The sequence below is a fragment of the Aulonocara stuartgranti genome (genome assembly GCF_965226115.1).
Source record: "Aulonocara stuartgranti genome assembly, chromosome: 3".
Lineage (NCBI taxonomy): Eukaryota > Metazoa > Chordata > Actinopteri > Cichliformes > Cichlidae > Aulonocara > Aulonocara stuartgranti.
Window position 1 is genome coordinate 11,438,640 of NC_138941.1, and position 20,958 is coordinate 11,459,597.

Here is a 20,958-nt window from a genome sequence, read left to right on the forward strand (position 1 = left end):
TTGCTAATGTTGAGTCACTGATGTTTGCATTAAGAAAATTGTGTTTTATTAGCTGTGTTTTAATTAAGGTATCACATTATATTGTTGGGAATGTTAAATGCTAAAGTGAAGAAAAGCTTTGATTTCACTCATGACTGAACATGTTATTATTAACCATAGCAGGCCACTGTAAAGAGTCAATTAACTGTTATAGAGGAAAAAAAGGCCAAAAACTCTGTTAATACCTATGAATAACAGGCAATGATAGACTTGTCACATTCAAAATAGAGATATGTAATAACAAACACGGGTCCGTGTCATTTAGGTTCTCCATTGAAATAGTCAATCATTTAGAAAAGTAGAATATATATATATATGTCTCAACGCTGTTTCTCAATAATATTAAAAACCTAAAAACTATTGTTGTGGAAGATAGAAGTCACTGTGACAGCCCTCTGACTGTGGAGGACGTTTGTAATCCTATTTCTGCACTTAAGGCCAACAAATCTCCCGGCACAGATGGTTTAACTGCTGAGTTTTATGAATCATTTTCTAATCTCCTGGCTCCGTTCTTACTGCAGCTTTTCATAGGAAGTGTAGAGAATAACATCCTCCCTCCTACTCTTACTCAGGGTCTCATAACACTTATTCCAAAGCCAAACAAAGACTTACTTCTTATTGATAATTGGAGACCCATCTGTCTGCTCAATGATGACTATGAGATTATGGCTTTAGTACTTGCTAACAGAATGAAAGAGTTCTTGGACACAATTATCGATGAGACACAATCAGGCTTTATGAGAAACAGACACCTTTCTAAGAACATGAGACTGGTTTTAGATCTACTTGATTACTCTGATTTGGTATCTGACTATAGCTTCATTCTCTTCCTGGATTTTTAAAAGGCTTTTGATACAATTGAACATCAATTTATTTTCCACTCTTTGGAAAACTTTGGCATTTTTCTGTAAAGCTATCAAAACCTTGTACACGAATGGCAATAGCTCAATTAAAATGATTAAGACTCCACCCCGAGATTTGACCTGTTATACAAGGAATCAGCACAGCTGATAAGGAGCTCATCATCAGCCAGCTAGCTGATGACACCACACTCTTCTTGAAGAATGCAAATCAAATCCGTCCAGCCCTTAGTGTTATTAGTGATTTCTCTGAGGCATCTGCTTTATGTCGAAATCTAAAAAAATGTGAATTACTAGCAATTAAAGGCTGCACTGCAAATGCTCTCTGTAACATTTCTGTTAAACAAGAAGTCACATATCCAGGACTGTTAATATCCAAAGACCAAAAGTCAAGATGCTCGTCAAACTTGTCAAACACTGTTGGGGAATTCTCAATGGTGCTTGGTGCCATACCCTCAGGGACTTTAATGTTATATAAAAACACTGACAGCTCAATATCTGCCTCAGTCACTCTCCCTGATCCAGCTGAGTCAGCAGTGGGAAAAATCTGCTTTTCACAGGAACTTGGTAACAGCAATAAGAGAATACGTAGTTTATTCCAAGAAGATCTCATGTCTCTCCCATATATAGAATATCTTACTGGAACCGACATGTTCCAGATATCACCTGGAAGACAGTCTGGATGATCCCATAAATATCTAATTGTGAACAAGGTGAAGGAAATCTCATATAAAATTCTTCATAAATGTGACCCAGCCAGTCACTATATGGTAACATTTAAAAGAGACATAAATACTAATTGAACTTTCTGTGGGGATCATCCAGAAACTGTGGCACATCTCTTTTGGTTCCTCTACACAGAGATTCTGGAAGAATTTAGCAGTTTTGTTATTGTCCATATTTTAAGGGAGTTTTCTTTACGATGGGAAAATGTTTTATTCTGTTTCTTTAAGTTCCCCAGGAAGAATGATAAATGTTTTTTTATAAAATATTTGTTAATACTTTTAGCTATTTTATATCCATAAATGTAAGTTTATTAATAAAACACCATATTTCTGCCTTTTTATAAGGATATGAATTGTACATACAATCAATTTCAGACTCAACCAACAAAAAGCCTCTCAGAACAATATTTATATGTTGATTTTTTTCGCCTACTCATATCATCATTTTTTTACTCCTGGTTCTGTATGTTCATGTTCTGTTCTTTTGTAAACTTCATCTGTTTGTATGTTGTATACTCATTGTGTTTCAATAAAGTTCGATTTAAAAAAAGGTACGTTCTAAACGAAGCTTCAGACGTCACTGATCACGTGACTCTGGCCAAACGAATCAAGCCTCGACACGGTGCTTCTGAAGCAGCGCGTTGATCTTTCTGACACACGCACCGGAGCGTCAGCTTCAAGCGGACCATCACTACGTCTCACATCTAAAGGTGTCAAGGTAACTTTGAACTGAGTTCAGTCAATCTGGAGTTTTTCCAAGTTTTCTGTTGCTCTCTGTGAGAGAAGAGCGTTAAAGGCGGGGCTCTCCAGAGTCCAGCAAAACAGGAAACCACAGCTGGGTGTGTGTAAGTGTGCAAACCAATAGAATGCATCGTGGTGGGGGGGGCATCACGGGCACTGGCAAGAAAAAAATAAAATAATCGGTCGTACCCATGCTTCCCCGACGTCATGCCAGCGCATATTGGGAAATTCGTAGGCACCGATCGGTTTTCTATCAGCCATTTGCTGGGAGTAAGGGCGCCCTCCGTTTGCGAGGTGCGCCTGCTGCTGGCGGCACAGGGAGGAGAGGGCGGGGCGGCGGGGAGTCTCTGGCTGGCTGGAGCGGCATCTAATAACCAACTCGCAAAACAAAATAAAAACAACAAACAGATATTATGATACAGACTTATAATCTGCACCCATGTTTTTTCTAAATTCTATAAAGTGAGCGCGAGAGCCCTCGGTGCGCCTGCGCGCTGCTGAAGTCAAAGTAAACTTTATTGTCATCTCCGCTACAGACAGTCCAGCATATAGAGAGACGAGACGACGAGGCTGCAGTTACAGCGGTGCAAGTAAACAAACAATAAATATAAGAAGAGTAAGAAAATAAATCTGCACTTTAGGACTCGGGGTAAAGGATCAATAACAATTTAAATTTATAATTTACAGTTTGATGATTTAAAGTCTCACACAACCCGTCAAAAGGGGCGGGGCCGGCTGCTTCCAAGTAGAGCACATTTCATTTATAATGATGTAAATCCAAGCCCATCATGGATTCACGATCTGAATCCTGGGTTGTGTGAAATCCCAGAAATCAACCTTAGACAAAGTGAATCTGTGAACTAAGGTGTAGGTCTGTTAGGCAGGGCCGTGCAGAGAGGTTTAAAGGGGCGGGTGCTCAAAGTTAGAAAGGGGCACATTGAACCAGGCTGAATAACAACAACACACTTTCATCAAGAATCTAATATGGGCAACAAGGCAAAGCAAACGTAGCCGATGAGGGCTTAAGATTATTACCTTGTATGGAAGGCGTTATAGAAAAGAGAAGTTCTATGTCTGCTTATAGCTATTAAAAGATGTACAAGATGTACGAGTAAACTGTGACTAATGTCTGGAACATATTCTAATCTGTCTGTGACGTATGAAGGGGCGTCATTAATTCAAACCCTGATGCTATAAAAATCTGTGTATGCTTTGAGTAAGTCGAAGATCAATTCCTGTCTTCCCACGCGTGTAGTCATTAAAATCATTGTTTGACCAAGATCTTCTGGACCATGGTTGTTTGTACTCTCCTTCATCAATTTTTGAACCTTAACACTATCCACTCTGTGCAGGGCAAAGCTTATTACATGTTTAAACTGTAGAGATACAATAATTTTACTGCTGTAAAATCCAACTTTTGTCTTATTTAAAATATAAATCTAATATAATCTGCTTCTTAATGTATGTTCTTTAAAATACAGCGTGTGTTTTTAATATATTATAATTATAATAATGCATAATTATGTGAACATGCATATTAGATCGTTTTTAGTGAAATATAATCCCTCCAGAAAGGCAGGAAAAGCCCAGAAACTTGCTTTAAAACTAAATATGTTTCTAAATACTTTAAAACTAAATATGTTCCCTAACACGGTGACAGAGCTGCAGACCCATGACAGCCTTACACAGGTAGCCAGCAGCTGTGACCAGCACTACCTGTGCAGTTAATAAAAGGACAGGTAATGTTTGTCACGCTGTTGCACACACAGCACGCTCGTTTGTTTCAGTTCGTCAGTAGCAACAAGACAGCTTACCAACGTGTACGTAATAAGCTGATACTCCTGGGTGCTACACACTACAGTGTACGCTGTACACCTACTTACTGGTTTTGTGGCATCAGTCTGTGTCTCTGAGTTAACTTGTGTTTCTCCTACAGCTCCGGACCGCTAAAAATGCGCGTGCTCTTTGTGAGCTCGTTCCCGGCTCGTAACCAGCGCGTTCTGCCGTCGAGGGCGATCATTGGTTAAATGTGATCATGTGACTGATGCAAGCCAGATCCTTTTATTTAGCAAAACTGTGATTAATAGTTAAATATTATTGTTGAGGGGCACAGACAGGACTCCGCACACACACACACACTAAAAAAAAAATAATAATAATTTTTAAAAAACAAGTTGCCTCAACAAAAGGGCACCTTGGGCACCCATCAGGAAAGGGGCGGGTGCTCAAGCCCCTCTAGCCCCCCCCCCTCTGCACGTGCCTGCTGTTAGGTTAATTGTGCTGATCCTCAGGTTGGGGGATTTGTGTTTGTACTGGAGCGCAAAATTCAAACCAATGGAAGATGGACAACAAAAGTTCAAAGCCATCAGGTGCTCAGGTTAGAAAAAAGAGAAAAGATGCAGGTAAGCAGACGTGTGATTGGATAATGGCAGGTCATCCTGAACCAATCAGACTAAACTCCAAACAATACATTATGTTACAGATTTTAATATTAATTAGTCATTGTTACTTGTTGATTTGTCCTTTTCTCATTGTGTGACGAATTATGACGACTGTTTGGTAGCTGTTATTGTCTCTCTCTCTCTCTTCATGTGTGTTTCTCTGGTGAAACAATAGTTTTGTGTTAATGTCAGGGCTGCACGATTTTGCATAAAATGAGAATCACGATTTTTTGGCTTAGAATTGAGATCATGATTCTCTCATAACAATAAATAAACATAAAACAACAAATGTCTCACGTTTTGTTGTTGCAGCAAAATGTTGTCCTGCTTGAAATTCCGTCTCCACCGTTGCTCGACGCTGCGTGTACAGAGCAGGTAGTGCAACAATAGAAAAATAGTTGTGGGACGGCACTGTGTAGCGTTTGTCTAGGGTGTTGATCGTTTTCCTAAATCCCTCGTTTTGCACAGTGTTGATGGAGCCATATCTTTGGTCAGGTGATAAGTGATAGCCTCCGTGATGTCTTTGTGCCTGCGGGAGTTCGACGTGTATAGGGAAGCGCTGTATAAGGTTCCCGTTATTGATGTTTGGGTGGTTGACCGGGACGGATTTTCTCCTGTCACTTTCTCGTCATCCCTGACGTGCTCTCCGTTGTTTTTTCCCTGCTAATTTTAGCATCACACGGCACAGCTTCTGTATCACGTGGTATAAGGCTCCGCCCTTGTCATTTGTTGAGCAGGAAGAGTGAGCGCTTGTTTTCATGCAGAGTACGTCCCGGATCAAAATGTGAAGTTTTACAAATCACCACTTCTTTAGTTAATATCATTTCAGTCTCAGACAATCTCGTTTCTCTTACAGAGGTTGAATGCACCTTCTGCGGATGGCGGTACCACACAGTGTGCGTGGACTTCCCCTGCACAGAAGGCAACTACAAATGCTGTGAATGCTAAATAAACAGAAACAAATGATCCCTGTTGTCTTTGCTTGATGATTGGTTTGAGCCTTGACAATCCACATTGCTGGCGTTGCATCTTTCAATGCCAGCAATGGCAGGTATCAGTGCTCAAACCTTTTGTGTTTGTTTCCAACAAGTTGCCCACCTCGGGAAACAAAAATGTGTTCTTTTACTTGTCAGATGAACATATGAGACACTTTGACTCTTCAGTGCAGTGTGGAGCCTAACAAAGATCTGTTTTGTGTCCCAGCTGATCAGCAGGAGGAGGAGAGTCTGACGGAGCAGCAGAGGAACATTTTCAGCTACTTGGACTCAGCTCAGCCACTACAGAGGAAACAATGAGCTCAACACAGAAGGTGACAGACAGAGCAGGACCATATGACCAAAGATATTTATCACCATATACATTTGAACATTTGCCATAACGATGTAGCTGACGATAGAATTGACAGCAGACAAAATACTTTACAGCTGCACAACTTTATTAAAAACCCATCAATGTATTTTCACTGAAACAAGCAGCTGTTGTTTATGTGCATTAAAGTTATATAAAAATGTAACAGTGCAAATGCAAATTGCTCGCTGACAGTTTAACCAAAAGGCGTTTCCAGTGGAAACTGGCCAACACATCCTGAGCATAACCATGTATAATATCCACTAAACTTCAGAAGAGGTTATACAGTCGTGGCCAAAAGGTTTGAGAATTGCATAAATATTGGAACCTGGAGAAGTTGCTGCTTAAGTTTTTATAATAGCATTTTGCCTGCACTCCAGAATGTTATGAGGAGTGATCAGATGAACTGCATCGTCCTTCTTTGCCATGAAAACGAACTTAATCCCCAAAAAGCCTTACCACTGCATTTCATTGCTGTCATCAAAGGACCTGCTGAGACCATTTCAGTGATCGTCTTCTTAACTCAGGTGAGAATGTTGGCGAGCACGAGGCTGGAGATCATCATGGCTGTATCCCGATTCAGGTTCTGCAGCTTTAAAGTCCTCAAGGGCCGCGTACTCAAAGACCGCTAAGGCCGAAGTGCGAGGCTCGTAGGCTCGTGAAATGGGACGTCTAGCCTCCGTCGCGCTGCCCGGGTTGCCTAGCAACCATGATACTAACAGCTGGAAACGTTTCATACAGCTTTGTTTGACAGAAATGAAGGAGAACATATTTAGTTCATTTGTTTCTACATGAGCTCTGTGTGATTTGATGAGTATCTGAGGCTGAGACCACAGGACTGTGAAACATGATTGTTGGGCTTCATTTCTGTGCTGCTGGCTCTTCCTCCTCCTCTTCCTCACACACTGTTGAGTTTGTCCTGGTGGATCATCAGGGCTGCAAAGCCTCACAGATGATGTTCAGCAGTGGGTCCCTCAGTCTGTCCTCACTCTGGACACTTGCAGTCGTCACACATGGAAATCAAATGTGTGATAAGCTGCAGGATTCAAACACAAGTGTAACTTATAAACACATGTTCATACTTTTATTCCACAATCAGAGAGAAAGAAACAGAGAGAGTGCAGGACAGACAGACAGGTGACAGTCTCAGGTGTACACACTGCTACACAGCAGCACCAGAGAAGCAGGATTTAGTGTTTGTGTTATTACAAGTGTAAACAAGAAGAGTTCCAGATGGTGCAGTGGACACATGTGTGACTGCTGTGATTAAAGCATCTTTCTTTCAGCTTAACGAGTGAACCGTCAGCTCGTTCAAACACACGTTAAAGTGCGTTTGGCTCGACACCACCGAACAGAGGCAGCAATATAACACAGCTAACATTAACAGTGCAGTGAATCCTGCTTGTGCCGTGATGTTCCGGACTGCAAACCGAGCAGCATCACTGACTTTCAGCTTGTTGTGTTTGTGGATATATGACTGACTTTAATTATCCACAAAATCATCACATTCTCTGTCAGATTAAGGTCGACTATTGAACGGCGTATATTTTAAAGGCTTTAAAACCAAGTTAACGCTGAAAGTACAAACATCACTAATGTCACATAACTCTGCCGACAAGGCATAGCTATGGCTATGAAATGCTCTTTGTGTATCACTTCTTCATTATGAAAGATGTCATTAATGCACTAGTAATGTCTCATCTGGAGTATTGTTCAATCATTTGGTCAGCAGCTAATAAGACAGATCTTAACAGACTTCAGTTAGTCCAGAATAAGGCGTCCAGATTAGTGTGAAGATGTTCATACTATACTAATATTGATCAAATGCATAATAACCTTTCTTGGCTTCCTGTACAGGCTAAAATATTCTATGGCTTACTTGTAGTTCTAAAGAAAGCAATTCTGTTAAACACACCACATTTATTCTGCTCAGCTGCAGTATCCAGATGAAATACATCATCATATTACACAGTTTTCAACAAGCTGCAATTTAGTAAATGCTCGAGTTAAAAGTAACGTTTTGTAAAACTGTTACATTTAGAGCAACTTTTAAGTGGAATAAGTTGCCTTAAAAAATTAGAGAATTATTCAAAACTTCAATGAACACTTAAAAGCCGATTTACAGAGCTTTTAGTTGTTGTAAATATTGTAAGACATGATTTGTTTTTGAAATTTGTGTAATGTGCCTCAATGTTATTGATATTATTATTATTATTATTGATTGCTTATATTTGAACAATTGTGAAACCTCACTGTGGATGTAAGAGTGAAATTATGTGGATATCTTGAATCCACTTTATTGTGTAATATTTTATGTGAGTATTTGACGGAAGACGAGCAACATCTGTTGTGGAAGCTAACGGGGTTCCTTTAGAATAAACAAACATAGGATTTATTATCACTGAATAATTCTGTATAAATCTATACAAATTATAGAAATATGTAATAGGAAACAACAAAATAATCTAAATTATAAAATAATGTGTGTGTGTGTGTGTGTGTGTGTGTGTGTGTGTGTGTGTGTGTGTACAATCAGGAGGGATGGGCATGATTTTAGTGTTTGAACAGTCATGAATTATCTTTAACAGCAGGTTGGATGTAATGTGTTAGAACTACCAGCAGGTGGGGATAAGAGACCTTTAAGGTGTTTGGTGCCACGCTCCACCTTCAGGTTTAAAACTAGTGTTAATGGAGTTTGAAGGTTGAGTTTGTTCCACGACTGCATTTCACTCACTGCCTCTGTTTGTATCTCTGTCACTGCAGAACCAACATAGAGCCAGAAGTCAGCGCTCTCAGGAGGCCGACAAACCTCACAGAAGAAAGGGAGAGAAAAAACACACCTGTGACGAGTGTGGGAAGGGTTTTACTCTGAGGGCTAAACTAAAACAGCATCAGGTCATCCACACTGGAGAGAGACCGTTCAGCTGTGACTTGTGTGGAAAGTCTTTTTCCTTAAAGGGTTCCCTAAAAACACACCAACTCATCCACAGTGGAGTTAAAGCGTACAGCTGTGATCAGTGTGGCAGAGCTTTTACTCACAGTAGCAGCTTACAGAGGCATCTAGTTACCCACTCTGGAATTAAGGCATACAGCTGTGATCAGTGTGGCAGAGCTTTTACTCGCAGTAGCCACTTACAGAGTCATCTAGTCACCCACTCTGGAATTAAGGCATACAGCTGTGATCAGTGTGGGATGGAGTTTACTCTGAAGGCTTCACTAAAACAGCATCAGGTCATCCACACTGGAGAGAGACCGTTCAGCTGTGACTTGTGTGGAAAGTCTTTTTCCTTGAAGGGTTCCCTAAAAAAACACCAGCTCATCCACAGTGGAGTTAAAGCGTACAGCTGTGATCAGTGTGGCAGAGCTTTTACTCGCAGTAGCCACTTACAGAGTCATCTAGTTACCCACTCTGGAATTAAGGCATACACCTGTGACATCTGTGGAAAAACTTTCAGCCGGAGAGAGAGCCGAAATACACACCTACGCATTCACACCAGACATGATGTGTACTGCTGTGAACAGTGTGGCAAACAGTTTACAACAGACGCACACTTACAACGACACATGTTTACCCACACTGAGGAGAAACCTTATCAATGTGACCTGTGTGAGAAGACTTTTAAAGCTCCACATCACCTGAGACAACACCAACAGATCCACACCAGAAAGAGACTCTACAAGTGCAGCTACTGTGAGGTATGTATTTATATTGTTATCTTGTCATTTTAGCCTGACTGTTTGGAACAACTCTGCTCATTAAACTGTGTTAGCATGTTAGCAATTCTACTGCATGGAAAAGCAGCTCTGAGTGATTATTCAGATTTTCCTTTCAGTTATGATTTTAGTATTACTGTAGTATTATGGTGGTAGTATTGTAGTTATTGCAGCCCAGTAAACTGAGTGTGTTAACTGAAACAGTCAAATGTAGTTGGACGTCTGCAGAGATGCTCTTTATTTCAGGCGACGTTCAGGATACAAATGTTGAAGGACTGACTTACACTGTCTTTGTGTCTTTGTTTAGAAGCAGAGCGACACAGATGGATCCAGTTCTCAACCCTGTCATCACTGTGGTGGTGTGAAAGACTTTCATTGTGACCTCTGTGGAAAAACTTTCAGTCAGCAAAAGACCCTAAAAGTACATCAACGTAGACACACTGGAGACAAACTGAAATACTGCAAAGAATGTGGGAGAAGCTTCACCACACCAAGTGAGTTAAAACGACATGAACTGATTCACAGTGGGGTTAAAAAGCACATCTGTGATCAGTGTGGGTCATCCTTCACCACTGCAGGTCAGCTTAAAACACACAAAGGAGTCCACACAGGAGAGAAACCACACAAGTGCAGACACTGTGAGAGAAGCTTCTCACAGTCACATAGTCGTAACATTCATGAACGTACACACATGGAAGGAAACTACAGCTGTGACCAGTGTGACAAGAGCTTCAGGAATCTCAGTTCATACTCTGCACACAAACGATCCCACGTTACTAATAAACTGTTTCACTGTTACCAATGTGCCCAAACATTCACCTCATTGTCTGCTCTGTGCAAACATCAGCGCGATCACTCAGGGCTGAAATCACTCCCATCACTGGATCACAGTGAATCTGAAGACACAGAAAGATCCTCTGGTTTCTGTGTCGGACTCAAAAAGCTTGAGATCAGGCTCCACAGAGTTCAGATAGAATCATTTAAACTTGTGTTGAACTGAACTGGTTGCTGGGCTGAACTTCTACATAATACAGATCTACATGGGATCTTCTTTTCTGTTGTTTTACTGAGTCAGTTTTGTCCTTTTTTCTCTGTCCTGGTTTTGCTCGTCTGTAAATGATTGAAACTCAGTCAAATAGTTCATTGTTCTCCAGCAAAACGTTTTGGAAACTCATGTTTAACCTTTAAAACTCTGACATGTTTTAGCACACAAGGCTTCATCGGGGAGTTCACTCATGATTGGACCATGAGAACAAAGGTTTTTAGTTCTTTCAAAGAGAGTCTTGGAGATGTTTGATGTTTCTGTTTTTCTGAAACCACCTGAAAGAAAAACTATTTTTCTTGCTTTATGTAGTGTGGAAGTTTTTAATGTTTCTTCATCTGTGATGTTCTTGAATGTGTTCACGTGAAGATGGTACAAATAAACTGTCCTTTCAGCTTTAGCTCCTAATTTATTCATTATTTATGGATGTAGCACAGCAGCCGTCTCTTGATTAACACATGGAGGGCTCGGGATCTGATGGTGTCGTCTCCCTAATTTGCCCACTCAGTAAATCTCACTCATGGCCAAGAAATTGAAATAAACCTTGTTTCCCTGCTGGATAGTGATCCACTGTAACTCTGCTCCTCCTTCCTGTTTAGGATTTCTGTGGCTGAAGTAAAATTCCCTCCATCCATCACTTATCCCAGCTAACCCAAAGTGAAATAAAGTTTTGCTCGTCTTAAAAAAGCATTACAATAATGGGCATTACCAATGCAAACTGAATGATACAGAAGATGAAAGAAGAGACTTTGATCAGTTAATAAAGCTCATGATCTGGATTCATTGTGGCTGCTACACAGATACTTCTGGGTCACTTCTCTCAGTTAGGAACCTTCCTCACCAAACTGACTGTTGGACCACACCCCTGGTTTCATGAGAAATTGTTTCAGCCATGATTTCTCTTCCTGTATTTCAGAGTAAAGACTGAAGTGACAAATGGAAGCATGTTTAAAAAACACAATGTGAGAGAGACGTTGAGGTCCTTAGAAGTTACCCTGGGTTTTTCTGTCACCCTGCTAGATGTTACACACCTTGTTATTGGACTGATTTCTACTGCTGGACTACTCCTGCGGAGAGTAACAATACTCTTACTAATTAGCTCCCTTTCACACCTTTGGGGATATTTATTTTTGTGTTTGCAGCGCTGTGAGCCAGAACAGCGAGAGAAAAATCTGCAACAGCGACGAGCCGAATGCTTACGTGAATCGCAGCAGCTGCACATGTGCTACGCTGAATTAGAGGATATCTTTGCTCTGGATTTCTATTTCTATTTTTTCATTTCTATATGATTCTTCTTGCATCTAAACAAAGATGATTCAATTTGCTAAATGATGATGGCTCTTCGTGCTCAGGTGTAAATGAGACGTAATATTTGCTCTTGGTTTGGTTCTCCTGTACAGAACCTTGCAGTACAACAGAAACCTAAAAACATTATTTGTAGTTGTTATTCTTAGTTGTTCTGCTGCCTAAATACCACAGGGTCTGATTATGAAGTTATTGAGCTGCACATACTTTACGACCTGCTTAAGTTCGAGGTCACAGCGTCTGTAGAGCAGCTGGAACATAATGAAGTCTACAAGGTTAAAGTTTTCTCTTCAGTTATTGTTCTTTCTGCTGCTTGGTTTGATGGATCTGAGAGCTTTTGTTTTTATTATTGTTATTATAATTATCATTAATATTTTACTCTCTAGAAGCTTTAAAATAGTGTTTGTGTTTGAAAAAATTGATTTAAGAATTGAACAGAAACATCTGTCCTTCTGAAAATCGCCCAAAGGCACGGAGACAAAGTCAAAGGATGCAACCTGTAACTTTCTCTTCCTTCATGTCAGGACCATCATCCATGATTTATATAAAATGCATATAGCAACAGTAGCACTTTAGTTTGGACTTTATGATTTCTGTAACTGGAAAATATTATTTTGTTTAAAGACAGAAGTGACTGCATAGTTGCAACATCAAAGGGAAATATGAATTAATTAGCATCAAGTATATTTGTTGCTTAAGCGTTTGCACTATAACTTAAGTAGGATTATAACTTTTAAGGAAGGAAAGATTTCAGATATTTAGTTCACTGTTTCAGTTATTTTATATGAAATTAAAACATTTACGTTGGTCAAATATGATGCTCTAAATCAAATAAAAGTTTGAAAATAAATGATGTATTTTTAAATGCTGCAACAAATGTTCACAAAAAGTAACTATAATTAAAACCAGTTAAACAAAATCAAATGTTTGAATCATGCTTAACCAAATGCCAGGCTGGAGAGCTGAACCTAAAGTATACGTAGAAAGATTTCAACATCTGAGCAGTTTTTAATGTTTTTATCACATATAAATGTCACAGCAGTGGGTCCTGGCCCAATGCTTTGTGTTTTTGGTTTTCTTTGACTCTTGTTTTTCTTGGTTTTTGTTCTTCTTATTTATCAGGCTCTCAGTAATCTTAGTTCTCCCTCCCTCAGTGTTCATTTCAGCCTGTGTTTAGTTTCTGTTCCCGTGTCCCACGTTTCATCGTTTCATGTCGAGTCAGCCCTGTCTCTCTGTTTCCTGTGTCTCCCCAGTCAGCCCCGCCTCCCTCGGGCACTCATGTGTGATACAGAGTAATAAACCTGACTACATTTGCTGCACTCTCTTTATTACCTGTTACTTTAAAATTCATACACTAATTATGTCTGCCCATCTCTCTAATGTGAAGGTCAAAGGTCAACATCCCAGTGACATAAGAATAATCCCAAAGGGGCAAAGGCAGCGGTTAATTTAGCACATTTAGCATTAAGGGTACAGCAAGGATATACTTTTACTTATTGTGGCAGGGGTGTGGTCTCTGGCCTGCTGCAGTGGAGGCTGGTGGCGGGACGTTGGACGGCACAGGTGAGGGTGATGGAGCTCATGACTCTCCCCTTTATAGTGACGGAGGAGACTGGCGTGGGGGAAGCGTGTAGTGGAGGAAGCCGAGGAGAGAGCTGGTTTCTGGCTACAAAGACGGCGTCAAACCAGAAAATATTGCTCGTGGTCAAGTAATGTGTAATAATAATGAAATAAATAGGCCATTGGGAAAAACGGGATTTTGAAATAAAGACTGACTTTGAAAAAAAGGACATTTTGGATTAAAAATGGCTGGGAATAAATAAAATGCCTCAGGAATAATCTCTGTTATTGTGAAAAATAATGATCATGAAATAATATTTCACAATAATAGGTAAATTTATATAGCAGAATGCAATATATTTCACAATAATAAGCTTTTTTTCAAAATGTGTTCAATTATTTCACAATATCATTCTCACATTACATATCTGTGTCTTATTTATTCACATAGTTATTTATTTCATCATGACTTATTTATTTATTTAATTTTGAACACTTTGGAGTTCCATATGGTTGTAGTGGGCTTGTAATGTAAATGTGGTCTGATTAAATGTGACATTAATGCTGACGCTGCATCAAACCCTGATAAAACAGTTCTATTAGTGGGTCTGTGTGATCAGCATCAGTGGGTGAAGCTGAGGCCTTGACTAGTAGAACGTCATGTTGGTGTTTAACAACACATGAGCCAACATCAGACTCCGAGCGCTACGATGCTAAAGATCAGAAGATCCAGTGTGACATCATCGTTACCTGGCAACAGCAGCCCTCATCTGACTTTATTGGAGGATATTTACACCAGCAACACGGTTTAGTTTGATATGACGGATTAACAACATGCGCTGTATATCCAGTTCATCTGTAACAGATACTGGATCTAATCAGTCAGCAGATATTTGATCAGCTTATTTATAACTATACTAGAAACAAACACAACTGTGTTGGTGATTCATGCAAACTTGCATATCAGCCTTTGAAGGTTTTGTAGTATTGAGAACAAAGAGGTTGTGTTAGGGCTGGAAAGCCCGACTTGTTCTCCTCTGCAGGTCATCAAATGCACCACAGAAGTTTGTATTTGCACAGCCTGTATATGTTTGATGGCTTTATTATTCTCTGTTCAAAGACAGTAAATATGGAAAATGTCTCATCTAGTATCAGCTTCATGTAAAATGACTGCAAACATTTAGAGAACATGTGCTGCTGTTTGTCCTACATTTCAACACTGAATGAACCCTGAAAACATGATGGCAGCTGGCAGCTGGGAGTTCACATGAAATATCGGCTGCATGAAGACTGGAAATATAGATGATAAAAACATGCAGCCAAACATTTGTGGACATGAATAAACTATCTGATCCAAAAAGCAGGAAGTGACACAGCTAGAAAGTGTGTAACAGCTGAAGTCAAATGTAATGCAGAGTTGAATCTGCACTTGGATCCATCTATGAAAGGTCCACATGTAGGGATCACATGAGTCCTGATGTTTGTCAGTCAGCTTGATAACTCCATCTACTGTGGCTACATATACTGGGCTGGTAGCTCCACAGTGTTGGAAAGAAACTATTAAATGTGCAAAGTTTAAAATCAGAGGCTCTTCTAACACAGGAGCCATGTTGAGTTTAGATCACAGCCGACCACCGGAAATGGCTGAAATGAAATGGAATGAAGCCCATTGACAGCCAGCAGGTCTAAACAGGAACGCACCCATTTGTATGTGTGGCAATGATGTGGCTGCGGCTGACACAGGATTGGTTCAAACTAAACATCAGACACATTTCACAGAGTTCACAAATAAACTCGCGTTTTTATTTTTGAAGATGATCATAAAGTAGAATTTATGGTCCAGTAGAAACAGCAGGAGGTTTGAGCCCTTCTGATGGCAAGGCAAGGCAAGTTTATTTGTATAGCACAATTCAACAACAAGGTGATTCAAAGTGCTTTACAGAGACATTAGAAACAAAAACAAATAAAAAGCATGATTTAAAATTGATTAAAACAAGCAAACAAACTAACTAACTAATTAACAAACAAACAAACAAAACAGTATATAAAATCAAAACAGATCAGAACAGTAGATAAAATCAGTAGTTAAATGTAAGTTTTGAAATTTAAGCTTAAAAGTGTGGATTTGGTGCTTTATTCAAATGCAGCTGAGAACAGGTGAGTCTTCAACCTGGATTTAAATAAACTGAGTGTTTCAGCTGATCTGAGGCTTTCTGGGAGTTTGTTCCAGATATAAGTAGCATAAAAGCTGAATGCAGCTTCTCCGTGTCTGGTTCTGACTCTGGGAACTGATAAAAGACCGGATCTAGATGACCTGAGGGATCTGGAAGGTTCATACTGGGTCAGGAGGTCACTGATGTATTTTGGTCCTAAACCATTCAGAGCTTTATAGACCAGCATCAGAACTTTAAAGTCTATCCTCTGACGGACAGGCAGCCAGTGTAAGGACCTCAGAGCTGGACTGATGTGGTCCACTTTTTTGGTCTTAGTGAGGACTCGAGCAGCAGAGTTCTGAATGAGCTGTACTTGTCTGACTGATGTTTTAGGTAGACCTGTAAAGATGCTGTTACAGTAGTCAAGCCTACTAAAGATGAATGCATGGACTAGTTTTTCCAGGTCCTGTTGAGACATCAGATCTTTTATCCTTGAAATATTCTTGAGGTGATAGTAAGCTGACTTTGTTATTGTCTTAATGTGTTTTTCTAAGTTTAGGTCTGCATCCATCACTACACCCAAATTTCTCGCCTGGTTTGTGGTTTTTAGATGTATAGATTGAAGTTCTCTGGTGACCTGTAATCGTTTTTCTTTGGCGCAAAGACTATTACCTCAGTTTTGTTTTTGTTTAGCTGGAGAAAATTGTACGGGGCCTTGGTCTCCTGATGACATTGTGATATATATTTGTGTGTCATCTGCATAGCTATGACAGTTTATTTTGTTGTTCTTTATAATCTGTGCCAGTGGGAGCATGTAAATGTTAAACAGAAAGGGTCCCCAGATGGAACCTTGGGGAACTCCACATGTGATACTTGTCTGCTCAGATGTGAAGTTACCTATTGATACAAAGTATTTCCTGTTTTCTACGTATGTTTTGAACCAGTTTAGTACAGTTCCTGAAAGACCTGCCCAGTTCTCCAGTCGTTTGAGTAATATGTTGTGGTCAACTGTATCAAATGCTGCACTGAGATCCAGTAAAACTAAAACTGACATTTTTCCACTGTCTGTATTCAGACATATGTCATTAAACAGCAGAAACAGGATTTGGAGGAAGATGTTAATAGATTAGAAAGAATTGTACACTGTGAATCAATGCAAGTCTTTCTATATAGACAGATCTGTAATAATCCCTCAGGCAGGTTCCTCTGGGACAGTCACAGATAGAGACACCAATTCTGACATCCTTTGAAAGCCTGACTTTGAATTTTCATCACTCGTCATGCACACAGATGTTAATTCTACATATTCCTGGTACTGAACTCTAAATCAATATGAAGAAAATGCTCCTGCTAATCTGCATCTATGTTGATATCAAATCCTTTTCCAGCACATGGATAAATCTCTATAAATCTTTCAGTCTGATCAGAATGGGCTCAGTGTTGTTATTGCAGTTCCCTGATGTTTGAAAAGCTAAATGTCCATTTTAAAGTGCTCGTGTGTAGGATTGTGTTTTCTTCCTTTGTGCAGTTCTTACAGTAAACATGTTTGAATGTTTCCTGTTCCCCTGATGCTTCTTCCTGTTGGATAAAATTGGTTTGAATAACATGTTCTTATAGGTTTTAATGAACTTCAAACTGGGATCGACTTACAAAACTGTCTCATTTTATTGGAACGATCCACATTTGCATCCATTCACGGTACATTTGACATCTGAACACGTTTGTACACATGATGAAAGGACAGATGGTGTTTGTGTGTCCTTCTTAAACTTAGTGTGGATGTTTCATCATGTAGAACTACTTAGAACAAAGTCTTTGGAACATTTGGAGAACACGTTTAGGAAAGTAACATCCTGGTAGAACATTTTCTTAAAGCAAAGCAGAGCTGCAACATGACTGTGAGGATTCAGAAGAATAAAGTCAGAATACTTTATTATTATGAAGACTAAAGTGCACCTTAATGCTGCCGATGAACACACATGTTCTTTGTGAAAGCATGTGTGAGCACAGCTGACATGCACCACACTGACCCCACTCGCCCCATTTCTTCATCCACTTCTTGCTCTTGTGCTTGAAATGAGACGCAGCAAAAGTCGGAGGCTCTAAAATCCACAAGAAGGGGGCTCGTTAGATCAGGATACTGGATGTGATCCATAGAAAACATGGATAATACACCACTTTATTTGAAGCATCTGTAGCACTGCCTCAGTTCTGGATGTTTCCACAGACTCCTCTGTGCACCTAAAGCAAAGGTCAGCGGCACATGTAGTTGGGACAATTCTTCAGTCGCACAAACTACATAATCATTTTCCTCCAATGACGACTTTTCACTTGCAGAAATGGTCCTGTGTGATTTCCAGGCTGTGATATAAAAACTAGTTCCTAATGGCAGCGACTCACTCAGTAAACATGTGTTTCCTTCACCAACCTCACACACAGATCCAATAAGATCAGGAAGTGGGCAGTATAGTACAATATGTGTTATTCTGTGCTGCACTGCCCAAACTAAAGATCTGCTGAAGTGTTGGAAATGATCCAGATGTTTATTTTGGACGATACAGCAGAAGATCAGACATGAAAGTGGAGATAACACAGAAGACCTGCAGCAAAGGTCAGAGGTCAGACTGGGCCCTGGATTCAACAATGAGCCAATGATCATCAAGCAGTGACTAAAGCAGAGCCCTGACCTTCTGACATTCATCACACAGTCAGAACAAATGTCTGCTGATGACTTCATCTCATGAAACGACTGATAGATGTCAGTTCATTGATCAGCTGAGCTGCTGATCTTCATCGTCACAGAAACATTCAGCTTGTTTCAATCAGTAAATAACTCCCACTACTCCCAGTTTGAACTGTTCCCACTCAAAATGCTGTGAGAACAATGATCATTGTAGAACTTCACAAACATCACGTGTTGTTTTCCACATGTAAGATCAGCAAACACACAGAAACTTCCTGTTGCCACACACGGCCTCTAAAATCTCTTCCACGCTTTCTGTCTGAAGTCCACTCTCTGTGTCGGATCCACAGGAAACAACAAGATCTTATTAACATGGTTTTCAATGTGTCTCCTTCCAAAAAGTCCAACCAATGAACAAATGTGTGTATTTGTGGAGGCCGAACAAAAGCATGACACATTTCTCTGTTTCTATAAACTGGAGTCAAACACAAACATGAAGAGTTTCACTGACAGACTCCAAAATGCCCCCACAGTGGATCAAAGGGAAATCCTACAGTGTGGCCAGAGACTCTTAATGGCTCCAACATCAACACATCCACAATGTTGGATCCAGTTCTGCCTCACAGAGTTACTAAGACACACCCTCTGCCAGCATCACAACAGCTCCACCTGCTTCACCTGCCTCCTCAGCATCTGTACACCTGAAGAGAAAAGAAAGGCTCCAACAGCTCAAATCTACAAAGGATTCATGAAGTTTCATCCAACAATAACATGTTTGCCTTCCACAGTGTGCTGTTAGACACCACTGTACCTCTGCCATTTCAAAAAGAGCAGCTTGGGAACATTTTGGCTCCAAACACTTTGTGTTTAAGTTCTTTGTTTTCTTTGTGAAGCCGACAACATCTGGAGCTTTGTGACTCATAGAAACATCATTTTGTTCTTTAGATGACAGCAGATTGGGACTGAATAATCAATCACTATCAAACCAATAAAGACAAACATGCTGATTTTACAGGAACTTTGTTGGAGAAGCTGCAAAGACATGAAACTGGTGGAGATCCCAAACCAGTTGATAGTGCTGGTTATTCCAAATAAAGCTGTTTCCCTTTGAGATGAAATGACTTTCTGTCCTGATATATAATAAAGATGTTGTTGTTTTTGAGCCCCTGTATTAAAAGTAGTTTAAAGTCAGCTTGAGTTTGATGTCTTTATGTCAAAGCTGCTCATGATGTTGAGCTGCTGATGGAATAAAAACAATATAAAAGCATGTAGTCCAGACTTAAATGTAGCCTGTTGTTAGCTGAGGTCCACACACAGTGTTTGACAGTGTAAAGTGTGTGAAAGGGCTGCTGCTGGAGCTCACTAGGATGAGCAGGTGACCACGAGGTGGAGAGCAGCTGGCCTGGCTTTGACCCGGGCCACGCCCCCTTTCTCTCTGCTTTGCTGTCACTTATCTTCACTGCTCTGTCCAATAAAGCTGAAAAAGGCCCCGAATCAAAGAAATCTGCTGCAGCCTCTGAAATGTCTTCTGTTTCCTTCCCGACGGCTTTTTCACCGTCAGCCCATCAGACAGTCCAGCAGCATTTATGATGATGTCATGATGTTGAAGAGGCTGCTACGGTGGCCTCCCATGACCCCCAGCCTCATCACAGCTGAGATGCAGACATTTGAAAACATTCAGCAGACAACTGAATAACAGTCCAACACAACAGTCTGTGTGCAGACACACACTGACCTTTCATATAGTCATAGGAGTCAATCAAACACAGCTGGTTGAGTCATTTCTCTGAGTCTAAACACAGCACATACAGAGAAATGTAGACAGGATGTGCAGCCAGTGCAGTAAATGGTCTCAATATCAGCTCTTTAGAAAATGATCCTGATGAACATGAAACTAACATCCAATGAGAAACAGCTTCCTTGTTTCATGTCCAATAACAATAAATGAAGAGCTAATAAAGAGCTGTTCTATTGTAAAATGCTGAGATGATTATTAGACAGAACCCAGCGGCTCACCAAAAGCCTGCATTGAAAATCTATATGAAAGTCATCTATGCTCATATATGGCAAAATCCTGTAACTGTCACTGTGTTTTTCATCTGTGCTCTTGTTGGTTGGACAAGTTTGTAAATGACAAAGAGCTCAGTGGACTTTGCATCCATCAGATCCTGTTAGATGTTTGTTTTTCCTCCACAGCTTTGTGATGAAGGCTGAAGAACAGAGATATGAACTATTGCCAACATGAATCCTGATGCATGACGTGGGCACAGACCCACCAAAGCAACACTCAGCTCACCTCATTCCAGGCGCTTGTCTGCTGGAGACCATGAGCCTTGTTAGTCACACAT

General features: G+C 40.2%; 1 protein-coding gene and 1 long non-coding RNA gene across 7 annotated transcripts in view; one reads left to right on the top strand and one right to left on the bottom strand.

Moving 5' to 3' along the window:
• Positions 1-20,958, bottom strand: part of LOC309702533 — a 120,529-nt gene that overhangs the window by 12,316 nt on the left and 87,255 nt on the right. The gene's annotated exons all lie outside the window — the stretch shown is intronic.
• Positions 1-20,958, top strand: part of LOC309702279 (uncharacterized protein) — a 164,537-nt gene that overhangs the window by 2,688 nt on the left and 140,891 nt on the right. The window contains exons 1-4 of one of the 6 annotated variants that reach the window (XM_082526873.1): positions 1,901-2,342; positions 6,010-6,115; positions 8,917-9,849; positions 10,175-11,309. The exons of 1 other annotated variant lie outside the window; for it this stretch is intronic. In XM_082526873.1, the coding sequence (XP_082382999.1) occupies positions 6,098-6,115; positions 8,917-9,849; positions 10,175-10,867 (1,644 nt within the window). In that variant the 5' untranslated portion in view covers positions 1,901-2,342; positions 6,010-6,097 and the 3' untranslated portion in view covers positions 10,868-11,309. 4 more of the 6 variants (XM_082526874.1, XM_082526872.1, XM_082526875.1 and 1 more) reach the window with 4 other exon arrangements.